Source organism: Hyaena hyaena, unplaced genomic scaffold (assembly GCF_003009895.1).
Source record: "Hyaena hyaena isolate Hyena2069 unplaced genomic scaffold, ASM300989v1 scaffold_298, whole genome shotgun sequence".
Classification (NCBI taxonomy): Eukaryota; Metazoa; Chordata; class Mammalia; order Carnivora; family Hyaenidae; genus Hyaena; species Hyaena hyaena.
The window spans coordinates 777842-796884 of record NW_024080927.1 but is presented as its reverse complement, the minus strand read 5'-3'; the positions used below and the strand labels follow the sequence as shown (position 1 = coordinate 796884).

The following is a 19043-nucleotide window of genomic DNA, read 5'->3' as shown; positions in this document are numbered from 1 at the left end:
TCCTAGCAGTGCTATTGCTGGGTCATAAGGGAGTTCTATTGTTAGTTTCCTGAGGAACCTCCACACTGTTTTCCAGAGGGGCTGTACCAGTTTACATTCCCACCAACAGTGTAGGAGGGTGCCCGTTTCTCCACATCCTCGCCAGCATCTAGAGTTCTCTGATTTGCTCATTTTAGCCACTCTGACTGGCGTGAGGTGGTATCTCAGTGTGGTTTTGATTTGTATTTCCCTGATGAGGAGGGATGCTGAGCATCGTTTCATGTGTCTGTTGGCCATCTGGGTGTCCTCTTTGGAGAAGTGTCTGTTCATGTCCAGAAGTCCTATTTCAATGAATTGAACAGATTTGTTGATGAGGAAGGAAGAAGAGACTGTGTTTATGTAGGCAACTCTTTTGAGAAATCCGTACGAAAGACTGAGAAATGGGTAATGCTGGAGAGTGTTAGAATTGCAGATAAGAATGATCCAATAATGGAGAAATGTTGATGACACAGAGAGAGATAACTGAAGGAACAAAGGACCTGGGAGGATGAGTGGGAATGATACACAGAATGTATATTGATGTGATAACCTTTCCTGGTAGAAGATATTGCTCTAGTTGTAAAGAGAGAGGGAATGCTAACGTGGTGGAAGGTGTCAGAAATGTAGTAGGTTTATGGTAGAAAAATTGGGAATTCCCCCTCTCCTTTCTTGGTTTAAAAAAAATGAAAGTCGATGCCTGAGACTAAGAAAGGAAAAAAGTTGGGCAGAGTGAACAAGGAATGAAATAATTGTGAGGATGAGAAAAAGTTCAATAGTAGGAATGAACATCAGTTTGGAGGTTTGAGATTTGGCATCTCAAATAATAACTCACAAAATGGGTACTTGATAAATATCTGTTGACTAGATAGGTGAATTTAAGGTAGCTGTGTAGGGCTTGTAGCTGGCTCAGTTGGAAGAGCATGTAACTCATGTTTTTGGGGTTGTGAGTTCAACACCACGTTGGGTAGAGAGATTTCTTCAATAAATAAACCTACTTTATTGTAGCTGTGCAGTTGGGTGATTTTTCTTGTTTTGGTCACCTGGTCAGACAGACCGTAAAGATGCAGGTTGTTCCAGGGACATTGCAGTTTTACAAAGTATATATGTGACTGAGGAAGATGGGGACAAAAGAATTGAGGGTGTTTTCAGGAGAGTTTTAAAAGACAATAGTGTAGGAGCACCTGGGTGGCTCAGTCGGTTGAGTGTCCAACTTCGGCTCAGGTCATGATCTCATGGTTCGTGGGTTTGAGCCCTGCGTTGGGCTCTGTGCTGACTGCTAGCTCAGAGCCTGGAGCCTGTTTTGGATTCTGTGTCTCTTTCTCTTTCTGACCCTCCCCTGTTCACACTGTCTCTCTCTATCTCTCAAAAATAAATAATGAAAAAAATTTTTAATAAAAAAAATGACAATAGTGTAAAATATTTTCAAAAAAGGTTAAAATGCAAAAAAGTTTTGATGCTTTTATAAGCTTAGCTATTTAGAACACAGATTTTTGTTTTTTGTTTTTTGTTTTTGTTTGTTTTTTTACATGTTTTGCTTTATAGGTCTTTGGGAAATGGCAAAAGTTTTTTAAAAGTTGTTTTTAAAACTGTGAACTTATTTTTTTGTAAGAAGTAGACTGATGAAAAGAAAATAACTTAGTTCCTTTGGTTATTTCTTACAAAACAAAATTCCAGACTATTTTGTTTTCTAGAGAATTTTTTGAGTAGGAAATGTCAGTAAGCTGTTTTCTTTTAGAGTGTATTGTATAAGAACACATTATTTGCTCAAATGAAAATTCCTGTTGCAATATCTCTAAAAACATCTTCAAATAATTGCATAATACCATTATTATACATAAGCACTCAAATGGACTCAAGTTGTTTTGGATAAAACTTTTTTTTTTATCTCTTAAAGATGATTACTATGGGAAAGAGTAAACCTAGGGAAATGAGCTCAGTTATCACATTGTTTTGCTAGAGGACAAGTTTTAGAATCTTTTCTTCATAATGCACATGCCCTTTTGTGACTTGTTCATCTTTTTGTTTCAAATTAATTACATTTTATTTATTGTGATATAGGTAAATGGCTGTTCATCTCTGAAATGAATTGCCCACAGCATTTGGCTGAATATGAACATACCCGCTTTTAAGTATTTATAGAACTTAAGTATGGCTTGTAGTTAAATGATTAGAAGTAAGAAAATCCAAAACTCCTTTATTATATGGTCCATTTCAAACATCCTCAGTTAATTTTATTAATAAAGCTCAGAAAGCATGATTTGTGGAAATAGACTTAACATTTTGTGAACCTATCTAGTCTTAGAGAATTTCACAAAATAACTTCATTTTTTTTAATTGCTTGAGCTGTATTGTTTTTCAAAAACATCTTCACATAAGTATGACTTAAGTTCACAGAATCAAATTTCCAGCTTTTATAAACTTCTCTGAAGGTATTGTCCTCTGAGCTCCCATGTACTTTCTTTCCCCTGTACTTTCTTTCTCTTTATCATTATAGCTAGTATATATTGAATTCATATAAAAGGTAAGACAATGTATTCTTATTTGATATACATTACCTTGTTTAATCCTCCCAGTAAACCTTTGATATGTGTCATGTTATTTCTGTTTTATAGGTTAAAAAAACTGATGTTTAGAGAGATTTATAAATTTGTCCAAGTTCATGGAATATCAAACTTGTGAAGTTTGAGCTTCAATCCAGTTCTGTTAGACGCTAAAACTCCTGTTTTCTTGTCACCAAATTGGATACTGTATATCTGTTTCATTTTAAGTGAAGTCCTGTGCTCATTTGGCTTCCCTACCAGAAGAAAGGACCCTCGGAGCGCCTGGATGGCTCAGCTGATTGAGCATCCCACTCTTGGTTTCGGCTCGGGTCATGATCTCACAGTCTGTGGGACTTAGTCCTGTGTCAGGCTCTGTGCTGGCGGTGTGGAGCCTGCTTGGGATTCTCTCTCTTTCTGCCACTCCCCTGCAAAATAACTATATAATTTTTTTTTAAGTTTAAAAAATAAGAAAGAAAGAAAATACCCTCTGGAGGACAAAGACCTTGTCTTATTCATATTTATGTCTCCAGAGCCTGGTACACACCCCAGAATTTCTTAAACGAGCGCTAAATGAAAGACACTGACATCACTTAAATGGTGGCAGTGAGGTATGTAGTTTCTATAGTATAGGCAAGTTTACTGGCTCATATACCTCCTGTCCTTTTATGTGGTTATACACAGGTGTGCATGCCCAAATACACACACACACACACACACACACACACACACTCTCTCTCTCTCTCTCTCTCTCTCTCTCTCTCTCATCCTTAGCAATCCTGTCACAGTGAGAATTTTTGTTCTCATTTTGTAGATCATAAAATCAAGATCTAGGGGCACCTAGCTGGCTCAGTTAGTAGAGCACGTGACTCTTGATATTTTAAGTTTGAGCCCCATGTTGGGTGTAGAGATGACTGAAATAAACTCTAAAACCAAGAACACTAAACAAACAAAAAAGAAAATCGAGATCTAGGAAAATCAGACCTGCTTAAGATCATACCACCGATTAGTGGCAAATCTGGGATGCAAATCCACATTTTCAAACTTTATTTGTCTTATTTTTATTTTTTTAATGTTTATTAATTTTTAAGAAAGAGGAGGAGATAGAATCCAAAGCAGGCTCCAGACTCTGAAATGTCAGCACAAAGCCTGACAGTGCTCAAACTTATAAACCATGAGATCATGACCTGAGCCGGAGTTAGATGCTTAACCGACTGAACCACCCAGGTGCCCCAAGATTTTCAAACTTTAAATCTTATAATCATCTATTCCAGGTTATCTATCTGTGCTAATGGAATCCTGTACTTTATTTCTTAATATGTTTGTTTATTGAGAAATGATGGCAAGAAAATAAAGATATCCACAAATGGATTGTGTCTAAAAGAAACACCTTCTATTGATGTGATGAATATATGCTCTTTGCTCAGCCTGTGTGTGTGTGTGTGTGTGTGTGTGTGTGTATGTGTGTGTGTGTGTGTGTGTATTTTGAGAGAGAGAGAGAGAGACAGAGCAGAGGAGGGGCAGAGAGAGAAGGAGAGAGAGAGAGAATCCCAAGCAGGGGCTCAAACTCAAGAACCGTGAGATCACGACCTCAGCCAAAATCAAGTCAGACACTTAACTGAATCAGCCACCCAGGCGCTCCCAGTCTTTTTATATATATAGTATTTCACTTACTTTCCATTATGAAGCATAAATTTGGAGAGCAGTAATTATAGTTAGAATTTTAGTCAAGGGGGTGTCTGGCTGGAGTGGGTGGAGAGTGTGACTCTTGATCTCAAGGTTGTAAGTTCGAGTCCCACATTTGGTATAGAGATTACTTAAAATCTTAAAAGAAAAAAAATAGTTCCAACTCACAAACTATAGGAAGATAGAATCCATGACCATACCATATTCTAATCAGCTGAATATAGGGCTAGCAGTTTTGCTGGTGCATGCAGAAGGTATTAAGGACTCTGCATTGCAGACTTGATTGAAGTACTGTGCTTCTTGAGTTGAAAGATTTGCATTACTGATGCCTGAAAGAATGGTAACAGTTATAGGCAATCTGATGTTTTTACTTAAAGTAAAAATTTATACCTACATGTGTAATATGAAGCATGACATAAAGAGTACTTTTAACATATCTTAAACATTTAGGATTTTGGGGAGGGCATATTATCTTTTTCAGTAGCATTTTTTTTCCTAAATAAAATTGGTCTTTGATCTATATCAACATTTTTGACATGTTTGATAGTATAATTCCTTTTTTCTAATAATGCTAAAAGAACTGAAAGATTGGTAAATTTGAGTAGAGAGTATATATGATACTAATTATGAATGAGAAAGACTTTGCCTTATCAGTATTTGAAGATGCCAGTATTTTATATTCTGCAGTGGACAAATTACCTCCAAATTTTAATCTGAAAGATCACTGGAAAGTCTGGAAAAGGTTTACAACTACATGGCTTTTATATTTTTACTACTTATAGGAATTTCTATACAAAATTATTCAAATCTTGATTATAAAAGAGAAGATGAAAGAATAAACACATTATTCAGACAGCATGCAGAATATTACTACTATGTTGTTTCTCAGTTTTATCCAGTCATAAATGCAAAGCAGAAGTATTTAACATGTCATTGGATTTTATTTTGCTTTATTAGCTCCTCAAGAGTTATTGATCTATGAAATGGCAGAGAATGGAAAAAATTGTGACCAGAGACGTGTAGCAATGAACAAGGAACAATATAATGGAAACTTCACAGGTAAATAAATTATGGTGGTTTGGAGGGAGAAGATCTACAGGTTTAAATGTATCATTTAAATGTTTAAATGATATCCGTTTTATTGGAGTAAAATAGAAATATATTTAATATTTACTGTCTTTTGTTAATATGTGATAAGATACATTAGATTCTTGTATATTTTATATAAGATTACAGAAGTGCCCCCTGCCTCTTGTCTGTGTTTTCTTTATCTGTGGTTGCAGTTCCCCATGGCCAACTACAGTGCAGAAACAGAATGATCTAGAACATCAGTCATAGCCTGATGCCATATCACAATGCCTACACCATTCACGTCACTTCGCCTTATCACATAATTATTTTCTTATCTCTTATCATCTCAAGAAGAAGGACAGTACAATAAGATATTTTCAGAGAGAGTTACATTCTTAGAACTTTTATTAAAATATATTTTATGGTTGTTTTATTATTAGTTACTGCTATCAGTCTTACTGTGTCTAATTTATAAATTAAACTTTGCATAGCTATGTGGATATAGGAAAAAACATATATAGAATTCAGTACTGTCTGTGGTTTCAGGCATCCACTGGGCATCTTAGAACATGTCCCCTACAGATAAGGGGTGGGGGGAACTACTGTAATTATCTTTTGTTTATTCCTCATAGTAAATGAAATTCATGGGTCAGGGCCTATATGCTGCATTTTCATAGTGATTGCAGAAGCAACCTATCCACAGTTGCATCAGTAGTGTTCTGGGTACAAGGTTATTATTTGTTAATCCTTTGCTGTGGTTAAGTATTTATTTGGCTTTATTTGGTGCTCAGTTTTATCATGCTATTTTGTAACTTTAGAAGTAGATTGTAAATTTATTTATTACACTAATCCTAAATGTACAATTATTTAAAAAGTCAGAATGTGATTACTGTGGGTTTATTTTAAAGTTTTCATTTGCAACAAATAAATTTATATTTTAACCCAATTTGGAATTTGTGGTAAATTTCATTGTATTTGACACTTACTTAAACATTCACACACACACACCGAAAAAAGGCCCCCAAAAGCCCTGAAAACTATAGCTTGTATTTATATAGATGGTTAAAGTAGGAAGTTTCCTTTATTGTGTTTAAAGGAAATGAAAGCTTTTCCACTTCTGTTAATTATAATGGTTTTCTTTTTGACTTCTAATTGTTTGACTTCTCAAACATATTGCAAATAATATTCCAACATGGTAATATTATATTATAGAGATTCTCTTTTATATTGGAGGAAGTGCAAGCTATCTGAAATCGTAGTTTCTGTTTGTTTTGATCACTACATTGCCTTGCAGAGCACATTTTGCAGCACTTATCTGACTTTCGAGTTACTCTGATTATTGATGAATTTTACATCATTGCACCAAGAGTTTTAGGATTTAGAGATAGGCATGCATATGTCAGTCTCTTCACATTAGTAGCTTTTGGATGTTATTTTTTTCTTTCCTTTCTTTCAATAAGCATGTGCATTTGTATATTCTTCCCTTGCTGCCTAACCCCTTGGAATTTAAAATTAATGTCAGTATGACACGCTATCCTGTATTGTGGATTTTTTTAACTTTATATTTTCTGGAGCCTGTGCTATAACTGTAGTCTTCATTAATGGCTGCTTAGTATTCCACTGAATGAGTGTACATACTTTAACCACTCCTCTATCTTCTGTTAACATTTAGGTTGTTTATAATCTTTTACTAAGACAAGTAACACTACATTGAATAAATTTGTACCAAAGACATTTCACCCATGCCTAATCATTCTTAGAAATGGGATTATTGAGTTGTAGGGTATAGGCATTTGTAATTTGGATAATAACTTTGTATACTTACTAAGTGTCAGACTCTTCTGAGAGCTTTACATATATTAACTCATTTAATCTTTGCAATGACCCTAAAGAAGTAAGTACAGTTTTCATCTTCATTTCAGAGAAAAGAAAACTGAGACATAGAAAGATTCACTAACTTGCCCAGTGTCTCATGACTTGTAGTCAGGATTTGGAACACTACAAGCCATGAGACACTGGGCAAGTTAGTAGTTTGCCTTCCCACTTTGAGCTCTAAGCCACTTTGCTCTGTGATATGATACTAAATCACCCCTCATAGAAGGTGTGCTTAGTATCCTGGTAGTGTACAAGAAAAGAAACTTATATCCTGACAGTAATTGCCAAAATAGTCCCCAGAGCAGAGCAGAATCACCTAACCCAGACATATTGTAATGTGAAGCACATTGCTTGTTCTTTGAGGTTTATATGCAATCCTTCAAATGTGGTACGGGAAAGCAGATGAATTTTGAAAGTGATTGGGAAAAGAACATTCTCTTAACTTCTGCACTAATGTTTTTCAGACCCTTCTTCAATGAATGAAAAGAAGAGGAGGGATCGGGAAGAAAGGCAGAATATTGTCCTATGGAGACAGCCACTCATTACCTTGCAGTATTTTTCTCTGGAAATCCTAGTAATCTTGAAGGAATGGACCTCAAAGTAAAGAGTCTTCCATTACCTTTTAAATAAATTTTATTTACTAATTTTAGAAATCTTTCACAACCTCCCACTCTCCACCTCCTGCTCTTTCCAGATGAATTAGTTAAATTTAGAATGTTTTAGAAACATATTTCTTTTCCTTTCTATAGTTTAAAGAAAAATAGATTAGGGGAACAGACTGCTGTTTGCTCATTAGGTTATTGCAGTTCTGTCTCATGTTGAATCTTTTACACAAAGAACATAGGAAACAAGATTTTTTTTTCTACTGGCTTTACCTTTAAGAGAACTTGGGCCTGTATACATCAGATATACTGAATCTTTAGTAGGACAGAGTTCAGGATACATGGCACTTTTACTGACAAGTTTCAGCTGGTGAAAGAGGACTCTGCCCTGGAAATGTGTTGTATCTTTAAATCTAGTACTTATCAGCCCTGTTTCAGATACCATAAAGAGCAAGTTGAAATTTTACATGCCTTATCATTTTGAGCTTGGTTTCCAAATTATTATCTTTTTCTTTTTTTTGAGAGAGAGAGAGAGCACGAATGCAAGTTGGGGAGAGGGGCAGAGGGAAAGAGAGAGATTCCCAAGCAGGCTCCGTGCTCAGTGTGGAGCCCAACGTGGGGCTTGATCCCATGAACCTGGGATCATGACCTGAGCCAAAACCAAAAGTTGGATGCTCAACTGACTGAGCCACCCAAGTGCCCCATCTATTTTTTTTTTAATTATTATTATTTTTTAATTTATATCCATGTAAGTTAGCATATAATGCAATAATGATTTCAGGAGTAGAATCCAGTGATTCATCCCCTGCATATAACACCCAGTGCTCATCCCAACAAGTGTCTTCCTTAATGCCCCTTACCTATTTAGCCCATCTCCCCATCCACAACCCCTCTAGCAACCCGTTTGTTCTCCATATTTAAGAGTCTCTTATGTTTTTGTCCTCCCCCTCCCCCGTTTTTATATTATTTTTGCTTCCCTTCCCTTATGTTCATCTGTTTTGTATCTTAAATTCCACATATGAGTGAAGTCATAAGATATTTGCCTTTCTCTGACTGATTTTGCTTAGCATAACACACTCTAATTCCATCCACAGAGTTGCAAATGGTAAGATTTCAGGACTTTGATTGCCAAGTTATACTCCATTTTATACACACACACACACGCACACACACACACACACACACACACACACACACACACCATGTCTTCTGTATCCATTCCTCTGTTGATGGACATATGGGCTCTTTCCATACTTTTGACTATTGTCAATAGTGCTGCATGGGGTGCCTGTGCCCCTTCAAAACAGCACACCTGTATCTTTTGGATGCATACCAGGTGTTGCAATTGCTGGGTTGTAAGGTAGTTCTATTTTCAATTTTTTGAGGACCCTCCATACTATTTTCCAGAGTTGCTGCACCAGTTTGTATTCCTACCAGCAGTGTAAAAGTGTTCCTCTTTCTCCACATCCTTGCCAACATCTGTCATTGCCTGAGTTGTTACTTTTAGCTATTCTGACTGGTGTTAGGTAGTATCTCATTGTAGTTTTGATTTGTATTTCCCTGATAATGAGTGATGTTGAGCATTTTTTCATGTGTCTGTTAACCATCTGGATGTCTTCTTTGGAAAAGTATCTATTCATGTCTTTTGCCCATTTCTTCACTGAATTATTTGTTCTTTGGTGTTGCGTTTGTTAAGTTCTTTATAGATTTTTATATACTGACCCTGTATCTGATATGTCATTTGCAAATATCTTCTCCATTCCGTTGGTTGCCTTTTAGTTTTGCTGATTGTTTCCTTTGCCGTGCAGAAGCTTTTTATCTTGATGAGGTCTCAGTAGTTCATTTTTGCTTTTGTTTCCCTTACGTCCAGAGACATGTTGAGTAAGAAGTTGCTGTGGCCAAGGTCAAAGAGGTTTTGGCCTGCTTTGTCCTTTAGATTTTGATGGCTTCCTCTCTTACATTTAGGTCTTTCATCCATTTTGAGTTTGTTTTTGTGTATGGTGAAAGAAAGTGTTCCAAGTTCATTCCTCTGCATGTCTCTGTCCAGTTTTCCCAACACTATTTGCTGAAGAGACTGTCTTTATTCCATAAGATATTCTTTTCTGTTTTGTCAAAGATGTCAAAAATTAACTGGCCATACATTTGTGTGTCCATTTCTGGGCTCTCTGTTCTGTCCATTGATCTAAGTGTCTGTTTTTGAGCCAGTTCCATAGTGTCTTGATGATTACAGTTTTAAAGTCTGTAATTGTGATGCCTCCAGTTTTGGTTTTCTTTTTCAGGATTGCTTTGGCTACTATTCGAGGTCTTTTGGTTCCATACAAATTTTAGGATTGTTTACTCTAGCCCGGTGAAAAATGCTGGTGTAGGGGCGCCCGGGTGGCGTAGTTGGTTAAGCGTCCGACTTTCGCTCCGGTCATGATCTCGCGGTTCGTGGGTTCGGGCCCCGCGTCGGGCTCTGTGCTGACTGCCAGCTCGGAGCCTGGAGCCTGTTTCAGTCTGTGACTCCCTCTCTCTCTGACCCTCCCCTGCTCACGCTGTCTCTCTCTCTCTCTCTCTCTCCTAGAAATAAATAAAAAAAAAAAAAAAAAAAGAAAAATGCTGGTGTTGTTTTGATAGGGATTGCATTGAATATGTAGATTGCTTTGGGTACTGTCAACATTTTAACAATATTTCTTCTTCCAATCCATGAGCATGGAATATTTTTCCAATTTTTTGTGTCTTCTTCAATTTCTTTCATAAGCTTTCAATAGTTTTCAGTGTATAGATCTTTCATCTCTTTGGTTAGGTTTATTCCTAGGTATTTTATGGGTTCTGGTGCAGTTGTAAACGGGATTGATTCCTTGATTTCTCTTTCTGCTGCTTTATTATTGGTGTATACAAATGCAATTTCTGTGCATTGATTTTATATCCTGCGACTTTGCTATATTCATAGATCAGTTCTAGCAGTTTTTTGGTGGAATTTTTTGGGTTTTCCAGATAGAGTAAGTATCATGTTGTCTGTGAAGAGTTTTCAAAAGTTTGACTTCCTCCATGCCAATTTGGATGCTTTTTTTTTTTTTTAAACGTAAGTAAACTCTGCATCCAACGTGGGGCTCAAACTCACAATTCTGACATCAAGAGTCACATGTTCACTGACAGAGCCAGCCGAGTGCCCCCCAAGTTATTATCTTTAATAGTATCTTACATTTTTATTGTACATACAGCTTATTAAATATTTTCTTATATTTTTTAGTTCATTTGACCCTTAAAGCAACTCTGTGAAACCAGTAAAACAAGTATATGATTACAGTTGACCCTTGAGTGACACGGGGATTAGGGGTGCCAACCCCCCATCTGTGTGTAACTTTTGACTCCTTGAAAACTTAACTAGTAATAGCCTACTTTAAGAAAAATTTTAATGTTTATTTTTGAGGGAGGGGAGGGGTAGAGAGAAAGGGAGACAGAATCCAAAGCAGGCTCTTTGCTGTTAGCGCAGAGGCCGATAGAGGGCTCGAACCCATGATCTGTGAGATCATGACCTGAGCTGAAAGTCAGATGCTCTGCCAAACCATCCAGGCACTCCAGTAATAGCCTACTTTGACCAGAAGCCTTTGTATGTTATATATATTGTATACTAATATTCTTTTTTTTTTTTTTTTTTTTTTTTTATTTCTAGTTGAGAGAGAGAGAGAGAGACAGCATGAGCAGGGGAGGGTCAGAGAGAGAGGGAGTCACAGACTGAAACAGGCTCCAGGCTCTGAGCTGGCAGTCAGCACAGAGCCCGATGCGGGGCTCAAACCCACGAACCGCGAGATCATGACCTAAGTGAAAGTCGGATGCTTAACCGACTAAGCCACCCAGGCGCCCCAATATACTAATATTCTTAAAATATACTAAGCTAGGGAGAAGAAAATGTTATTAAGAAAATCATAAGGAAGAGAAAGTACATTTACAATACTGTACTGCAAAAAATTCACATGTAGTCCCTGTACTGTTCAGACCCATATTGTACAAGGGTCAACTGTATTTTTATTTTTTTTTAATTTAATTTAATTTAATTTTAAATATTTATTTATTTTGAAAGAGAGAGTGAGGAGAAGGGCAGAGAGACAGGGAGAGAGAATCCAAGTCAGGCTCTGCACTGACAGCAAGGAGTCTGACGCAGGGCTCGATCCCACAAACAATGAGATTATGACCTGAGCTGAAACCAAGAGTCTGATCCTTAGCCAACTGAGCCACCCAGGCACCCCAACTGTATTATGATTTTAAAAACAAGACACAGAATCAGATTGGTTAAACATCTTAATCAAAGTGCAATACTTAGGGACTCTGATCCAGGTCCTCTAACTTGAAGACCAGTGCTCTTTTCGTTATATATATATATATTTCATTGTATTAGATCAGTGTTTTGGATAGGAGAAAAGCCACAGTAGGGTTTATGATAAGAAACTGGGTGTTCTATGCCCGTGTATCTTCTCTTGACTTCCTTCTGTACCCTAAGAGACCATCATAGTTAAGGACAAAAGAATTTAGCCCAAAAGAACTGATTCTACAGCTATGCTAAATAACCTAAGTGCTTCAACAAGAAATTGTTTTGGGAGTGCTAACTCCTAAAAATGAGACTGTGAGATATTTTATTTGTTTTTGTTTTTAATTTGTTTTTAAGATTATGGCATCGTCAAAGCATTGTGGTATCTTTTTTACTGCTGCTTGCTGTACTTATAGCTACGTATTATGTTGAAGGAGCACATCAACAGGTAAGAGGTTCAGCAACTCTTTCTTTCCCCCCTCCTTTTTTTTTTTTAATGTTTATTTTGAGAGAGAGAAAGAGCAGGAGCTGGGGCGGGACAGAGAGAGAGGGAAAGAGAGAATCCCAAGCAGGCTTTGTACTGCCAGCACAGAGCCCCCAGCCCAGGGCTCAGTCTCACAACTGTGAGATCATGACCTGAGCCCAAATCAGGTGTCAGTCACTTAACCGACTCAGCCACCCAGGCACTCATTCTGTTTCTATTCTTGTATCCTCCCTAATTCCAAACAGTTTCAAAATGGGACATTGTGGGTTTGATAAAATTTCTACCCTCCACATTTTTAGATTTGGTTTTGCTTTTTATATTTATCTCACAAATGATATCTTAATGTCTTAAGAGACCAAATATTAAAAATATTATTGTGGCAGTTCATGGCTGTTGAGCATTTCTATTTGGCATATATCATTTCTTTCTATTTTCAAGGATTCAAATGTAACTTTCCTGGTGGCGTTTAGTCAAAACTTTTATTAAAAATATCAAAACATTAATGTATTCTAATAGGAAATGGTTCTAAAGTGGTATTGTTTTACATTTTAAAACAATTAACTTCTAATTTCAGAGAAGTTTTTACAATTTTAAATGCATTTATTTTAAGTATTTTGAAGAAATATTATATGTATGCCATTAAGAGTTTATGAGGAACTAGTTTGATGAATTTACTCGCCAATGTGAGAGTCTAGAATCTAATATCTGGAATATTTCCAACAAGTCCATAGCTCAGTGGACTTCAGTTTGCTCTTGTGTGAAAAGCATCTTGGTCTTAAGTATACACAAATAATTGTATTCCGTGTTTTTACTTTGATAAAGAAGAATATATTCCATTCACAATACATAAGCAACTGCCCCACTCTCACCACTGTTTATTATGATGCTTTCTTAAAGTTTTTTTTAACTTTTAAATACTTTTAAAACTTTCATTCTCATAGTTAAGTTGTATTATTAGTAATTTGCATTTTTCCTATGAATGTCATTCACAATAGTAAGACTTTAAAGGTCTAAAAACAAGATCTGTATTCTAATTAGATGAATATTTTTGTGTTTTTGCTGTCACATTTATGAGGAATTAGGCCTCTTCAAGGAATTCTTACTCTTTTTTTTTTTTTAATTTTTTAAATGTTTTGATTTATTTCTGACAGAGAGAGAGAGGGAGACAGCATGAGCAGGGGAGGGTCAGAGAGAGAGGGAGATACAGAATTTGAAGCAGGCTCCAGGCTCTGAGCTAACTGACAACACAGAGCCTGACTTGGGGCTCAAACCCATGAACTGTGAGATCATAACCTGAGCCGAAATCAGACGCTCAACTGACTGAGCCACCCAGGCGCCCCAAGGAATTCTTACTCTTAATGCTTTCTTCCTATTAGAAACTTACTTTATTTGGTTTGTTTTATTTTGATTGTAGGTGATAAGTAGTGTATTTTTGTTTAACAAGTCTTTTTTTTCCTCCACATCCCTTTTGTTTTTCAGTATGTGCAACGTATAGAAAAACAGTTTCTCTTGTATGCCTACTGGATAGGCTTAGGAATTTTGTCTTCTGTTGGGCTTGGAACAGGTCTGCACACCTTCCTCCTTTATCTGGTAAGTATAACTTTTAATAAGCAAGATTGAAAGAGATGTTTTAATTGGTGCTTTTACTTCAGGAATTAAAATTCTAATATTTTTATTTACCTTTGCATTTTAGAAGCACTTTAATCCTCACATCAGTGTTTTTAAGGCTGATTTAGAATTCTGTTTTGATTTGCCTTCTGGGTTGAGGATTTAGAAAGAGAAGAGGGGAAAACCCTTCAGCAGATGAGATTGTTCATTTAATTAATTCAGCCAGGAAATGATCCTTCCAGGTTTTGGAATAATGGTTCTTTTGCTTATGCAACCGTTTTAATAGCTGGAGTTCTTTAAATTTACAAAATTTCATATAAGGCTTAGCATTAATTTGAACAGTTTGCTTTCTCTGTTAATCAGCAAATGAGAAATGGTGTCTTCCCTCATGTTCTCAAGTACCACATGCACCCAGCTGGATAGTCATTCTGGTATTCTTACTGAATGTAGTTAATGAAGTGTAACACATGTAGAACTAAAAGCTTTCTTAAATCCTTTTAAATCAAATATAAAATGTACCCCTCCTAAAAAATATTATTTTACTTAGTTGAAAATGGAGAGATAAAAAGATAGGTTTTCCTTTAAACATTAACACATGTACTGAAGTAATAGCAGAGCTAGGACCAGGGGGTGATGAGCAAGACATCGAAGGCACAGCAGTTAAATGGTGTTCTCAAGGTCACGTAAACATGGACTTGAGGAGTGAGTGCTCATCAAGTATTTTGTGTCCTGGTTTCCTCTCTTGTTTCACTCTTTTCCTTTTGCTGAGGAATTGAGAACAATTCCATATTTGAAAACAGCTGGATCTTGATTGGGGAAAGACAGGTGAAAAGTTGTCGCAGTGCTGATTGCTGAATAAAGTTCAACACTGCAAACACTTCCAATCTTTATGCTTCAGTGAATTCATTTCAGAAGCAGGTGTGGTAAGTTTTAAGGAATGATTGTTCAGAAGGCTGCTGAATTAATGGTCTGAAGAATGATTTAAGAATTAATCTATAATTCATAACTTCTCCAAGCTTATGGGAGTTTAAAATCTGGAATTTTAGAATTCTGTTCATGATTACTTGCAGTTTAATCCCAACAGGGACATAAATCCCAGAGAACTAATCCATATCAGTGTTTCTTTAATAAATACATTCTTAAGACGTGTAATACTATATTACAGGTTGGGGGGGCGGAGGGAAAGAAGGAATTAGAGGTTATAGGTTACCAGTCTGTTCTTTTCTAAATCTTTCCTCTGAGATTCTTTGAGAAAACCAGATTAAGGAACTCATTTGTAGCACCAAATTAATTTAGAAACATCTAAAAAGCAACCTAGGTAGCAGATTCTGCTGAATCTTAAAAGGGATTCCAATGAAACTAAGAAATTGCATAATAAATTGGGGTAAAGAAATTTGAAACAAGGAAGTTAGTTATATGTTTCCTGTTTCTTTTCATACCCATGAGAAACCTTTATAAGGTGATATTTATAAAATGTCTTGGTGTGAAAACATTACTATTTTAGTTCCATTGATATCCAGTAAAGGTTTTAGAAACATACAAATAATCATTTATTATAAAATTCATTTAAGTGAAAAATCAAGTCTTTGCTTCCATAAATTAACTAGCTACTTCTGCTATGGGATCAGAGTGCAGATTTAATGGAATGTGGTCAGACTTTTCACAAGTGTAGAAGAAACTCTTCAAGAGCTATTTGAAGGAAGGTATTATACTCCTTCATTGCAGTAAATACTATATATATTAGTTCAGCAAGTATGAAGATTTAATCAGGGAACATTTAAAATTGTTGCATTATACGTAAGAGCTGTATAAAACTTTTGTGGCATTATAACTGATGGTAATAAACTGGAGTCCAGAGTGGATCAGGCCACTTTCTTCAGCATTAAGTAAATTTGATTTTTGTTTGTGAGTAGCATTTAAAGTTACTTTAAATATGCTAAAATTAAATACAAGTAAAATAACCAGATCTGTATTTTGGATATATGATATTGGCTGTAGTGTGGGAGATAAACTGAAAATGGGAGAGAAAGAAAATGGGCAGTTATGATAACCCTTCTGAGAGACACAGGCTTCTATGGAGGTAGCAGGGAAGTGTGGAGAGGAGGGGATATTTACAAAATTGAATTTGCAGAGGAAAGTCAAGTAGAATGAAAACAAAAGATAGCATACATTTTAAATATTTCAGAAGAATGGTTGGAGTGGCAGTAGCACTGGGATGAAACAGGACAAATCTTACAGAAATTTATTAGTATAATCACTAAGATATTAAGGTTTAATTATGGGGGAAGGAGCCAAAGAGAATTGTTGGTTTTTTACTTGAGTTGATACCATTAACTGAATAGAAGACAGTTTTGTGTTCAGTTGTTTATTGAGTACATAGTATAAGTATCTGAAAAGAGAAATTTAAAAGGATGTTGTAATTACATTGCAAGCTACATGAGATTTTCACCTGATCTAGGTGGGTTGCTGGTTGGTGCAAATGGTTGGACAGAAAGAAAGGGGAAATCTGTTAAGGACAAAAAATTCTCTCTCTCTCTCTCTCTCTCTCTTTCTCTTTCTTTCTTTCCTCCCTTCCCTTTCCTTGCCTTCCCTTTCCTTTCCCTTTTCCTCTTCCTCTTCCTTTTCCTTTTCCTTTCTTTCTTTCTAGCTTTAGTTTTAGATCAGTTTTAGGGTTGCAGAAAAATTGAGCAGAAAAAAGAATGAAGTTTTTACATACCATTTTATACACATACACTGGTTCCCCTGTTTTTTGTTGTTTTTTTTTCCTATTGAGATATAATTGATATAAAATACTGTATTAGTTTCAGATGTACAACATAATGATAGTTTCCCTATCATCAACATCTTACTCTGATGTGGTATACTTGTTATGACTGAGGAGCCAGTATCGGTACATTATTAAATGAAGCCTTTTTGCATTAGAGTTCACTTTTTATTTTACAGTTCTGTGGGTTTTGACAAATACATAGTGTTATGTATCCCCCATTACAATATCATATGGAATCGTTTTACTGCCCTAAAAATTGCCTGTGTTCCACCTATTTATTCCTACCTTCCATCTCCCCTTCACCATTGAACCCTTAGTAAACACTGTCTCTATAAGTTTTGGCTTTTCCAAAATGTCATGTTGTTGGGTTTATATATGTCTTTTTTCCCTTAGTAGTCAATAACCAATATTATAGCAGATGTAGAAGAAAAAAATTCATCAATAAGACTATCCACTTGTAAACTTTGGCATTATAGACCAGAGAGAAAAATAGCCTGGAAACCAGAAGGAAAGCAGAATCAAATAAAGGTTTAAAAATTTGATCTGTGGAGTACCTGGGTGGCTCAGTAGGTTGAGAACCCAACTTTGGCTCAGGTTATGATCTCACATTTTGTGAGTTTGAGCCCTGCGTCCAACTCTGTGCTGACAGCTCAGAGCCTGGAGCCTGCTTTGGATTCTGTGTCTCCCTCTCTCTCTGCGCCCCCCCCCCCCCACACACACTCTGTCTCAAAACTAAATAAACATTTAAAAATTATAAGAAAATTAAATAATAAATAATAAAAATAAAAATTTCATCTGTGCTACTTAAGCTATTCTAATCATTTGTTTGTATTATATATATATATATTTTTTTTGAATATTATTTCTTTTGAGAGACAGAGAGCGAGCATGGGAGGGCAAGGGCGCGGGCTAGAGGGAGAATCCCAAGCAGGCTTTGCACTGTCCACGTGGAGCCCGATGTGAGGCTCGAATTCATGAACCATGAGATCATGACCTGAACCAAAACCAAGAGTTGGATGCTCAACAAACTGAGCCACCCAGGGGTCCCTATATATTTTTTTTAAGTTTATTTGTATTTATTTTGAGAGAGAGAATGAGAGAGGGAGTGGGGAAGGGGCAGAGAGAGGTAGGAGACAGAATCCCAGGCAGATTCCACATTGTCAATGTGGAGCCCAATGGGGGCTCAAGCCCATGAACCACTGGATCATGACCTGAGCTGAAATCAAGAGTTGGGTACTCAACCGACTAAGCCACCTGGGTGCCCCTATTTTAAAAACATTTTCTTGGTGACAGGTGGTCAACAGAGTTTATCCTTTTGCTTTGTGTCTATGAAATGTGATTGTGTTTGTAAAGTCCTAATTATACCTCCTTTCATTTATGAGGCTTTATTCTCACTTCGGGATGTGATATTAGCATTCTCATGTCAGATATTTTTGTACCAATGCAACTGGCATGTTTTCCATAGGTAACATATAACTCCTCAGTCAAGAAAACGAATGACTATGTTAGGAGAGTAGTGTGGTCAGAAATTCAACTATCCTTTTGATAATAATTTGTAGTAAGATAGATGCAAAAGAAACAAAATTTAACAAAAGGAGAAGATTTAATTCATTCTTTATCACGGTACTCTTTACTGAAGTCATGGCTTAAAAATGAAATAGAAAAATTTTTCCGAAATAGGCAAAATTTCCCAATTAAGTTCTTCTCAGTACCGAAGTGACCCCTTTTGGAAGTTTGACTTAGTTCTTTATAATTCATTGTACAACTAAGTGATGGAATCAAAGGGTTACTGTATTTCCTAGAATATTAGATATGTATATCTGTCTTTAAAATGGAAATTTTGTTTCTGGGCATCTGACTTGTTCAGTTTGGTAGAGCGTGCAACTCTTGATCTCAGAGTGGTAAGTTTGAGCCTCACATTGGGCATGGAGCCTACTTAAAATTTCAAAAAATAGTAAAATAAAATGGAAAAACTCTTGATTTTTTAAGTTTGTCAATAAACAATTTTCATTTATATTTTAGATATACTTGAAAAGTTATAACTTAATTCAGATGCCTTGAAAGTCCTCATTACTTCCAACATCAGAAGTACAAATAGTTGTTTGAT

At 36.1% G+C, this 19043-nt stretch overlaps 1 protein-coding gene across 1 annotated transcript in view; it reads left to right on the top strand.

Moving 5' to 3' along the window:
• VMP1 (vacuole membrane protein 1) overlaps positions 1 to 19043 on the top strand; it is a 134587-nt gene that overhangs the window by 20629 nt on the left and 94915 nt on the right. Inside the window, exons 2-5 of the mRNA XM_039247319.1 lie at positions 5199 to 5300; positions 7652 to 7787; positions 12435 to 12525; positions 14041 to 14151. Coding sequence (XP_039103250.1) covers positions 5225 to 5300; positions 7652 to 7787; positions 12435 to 12525; positions 14041 to 14151 — 414 coding nt within the window. The 5' untranslated portion in view covers positions 5199 to 5224. The remainder of the gene's footprint in view (positions 1 to 5198; positions 5301 to 7651; positions 7788 to 12434; positions 12526 to 14040; positions 14152 to 19043) is intronic.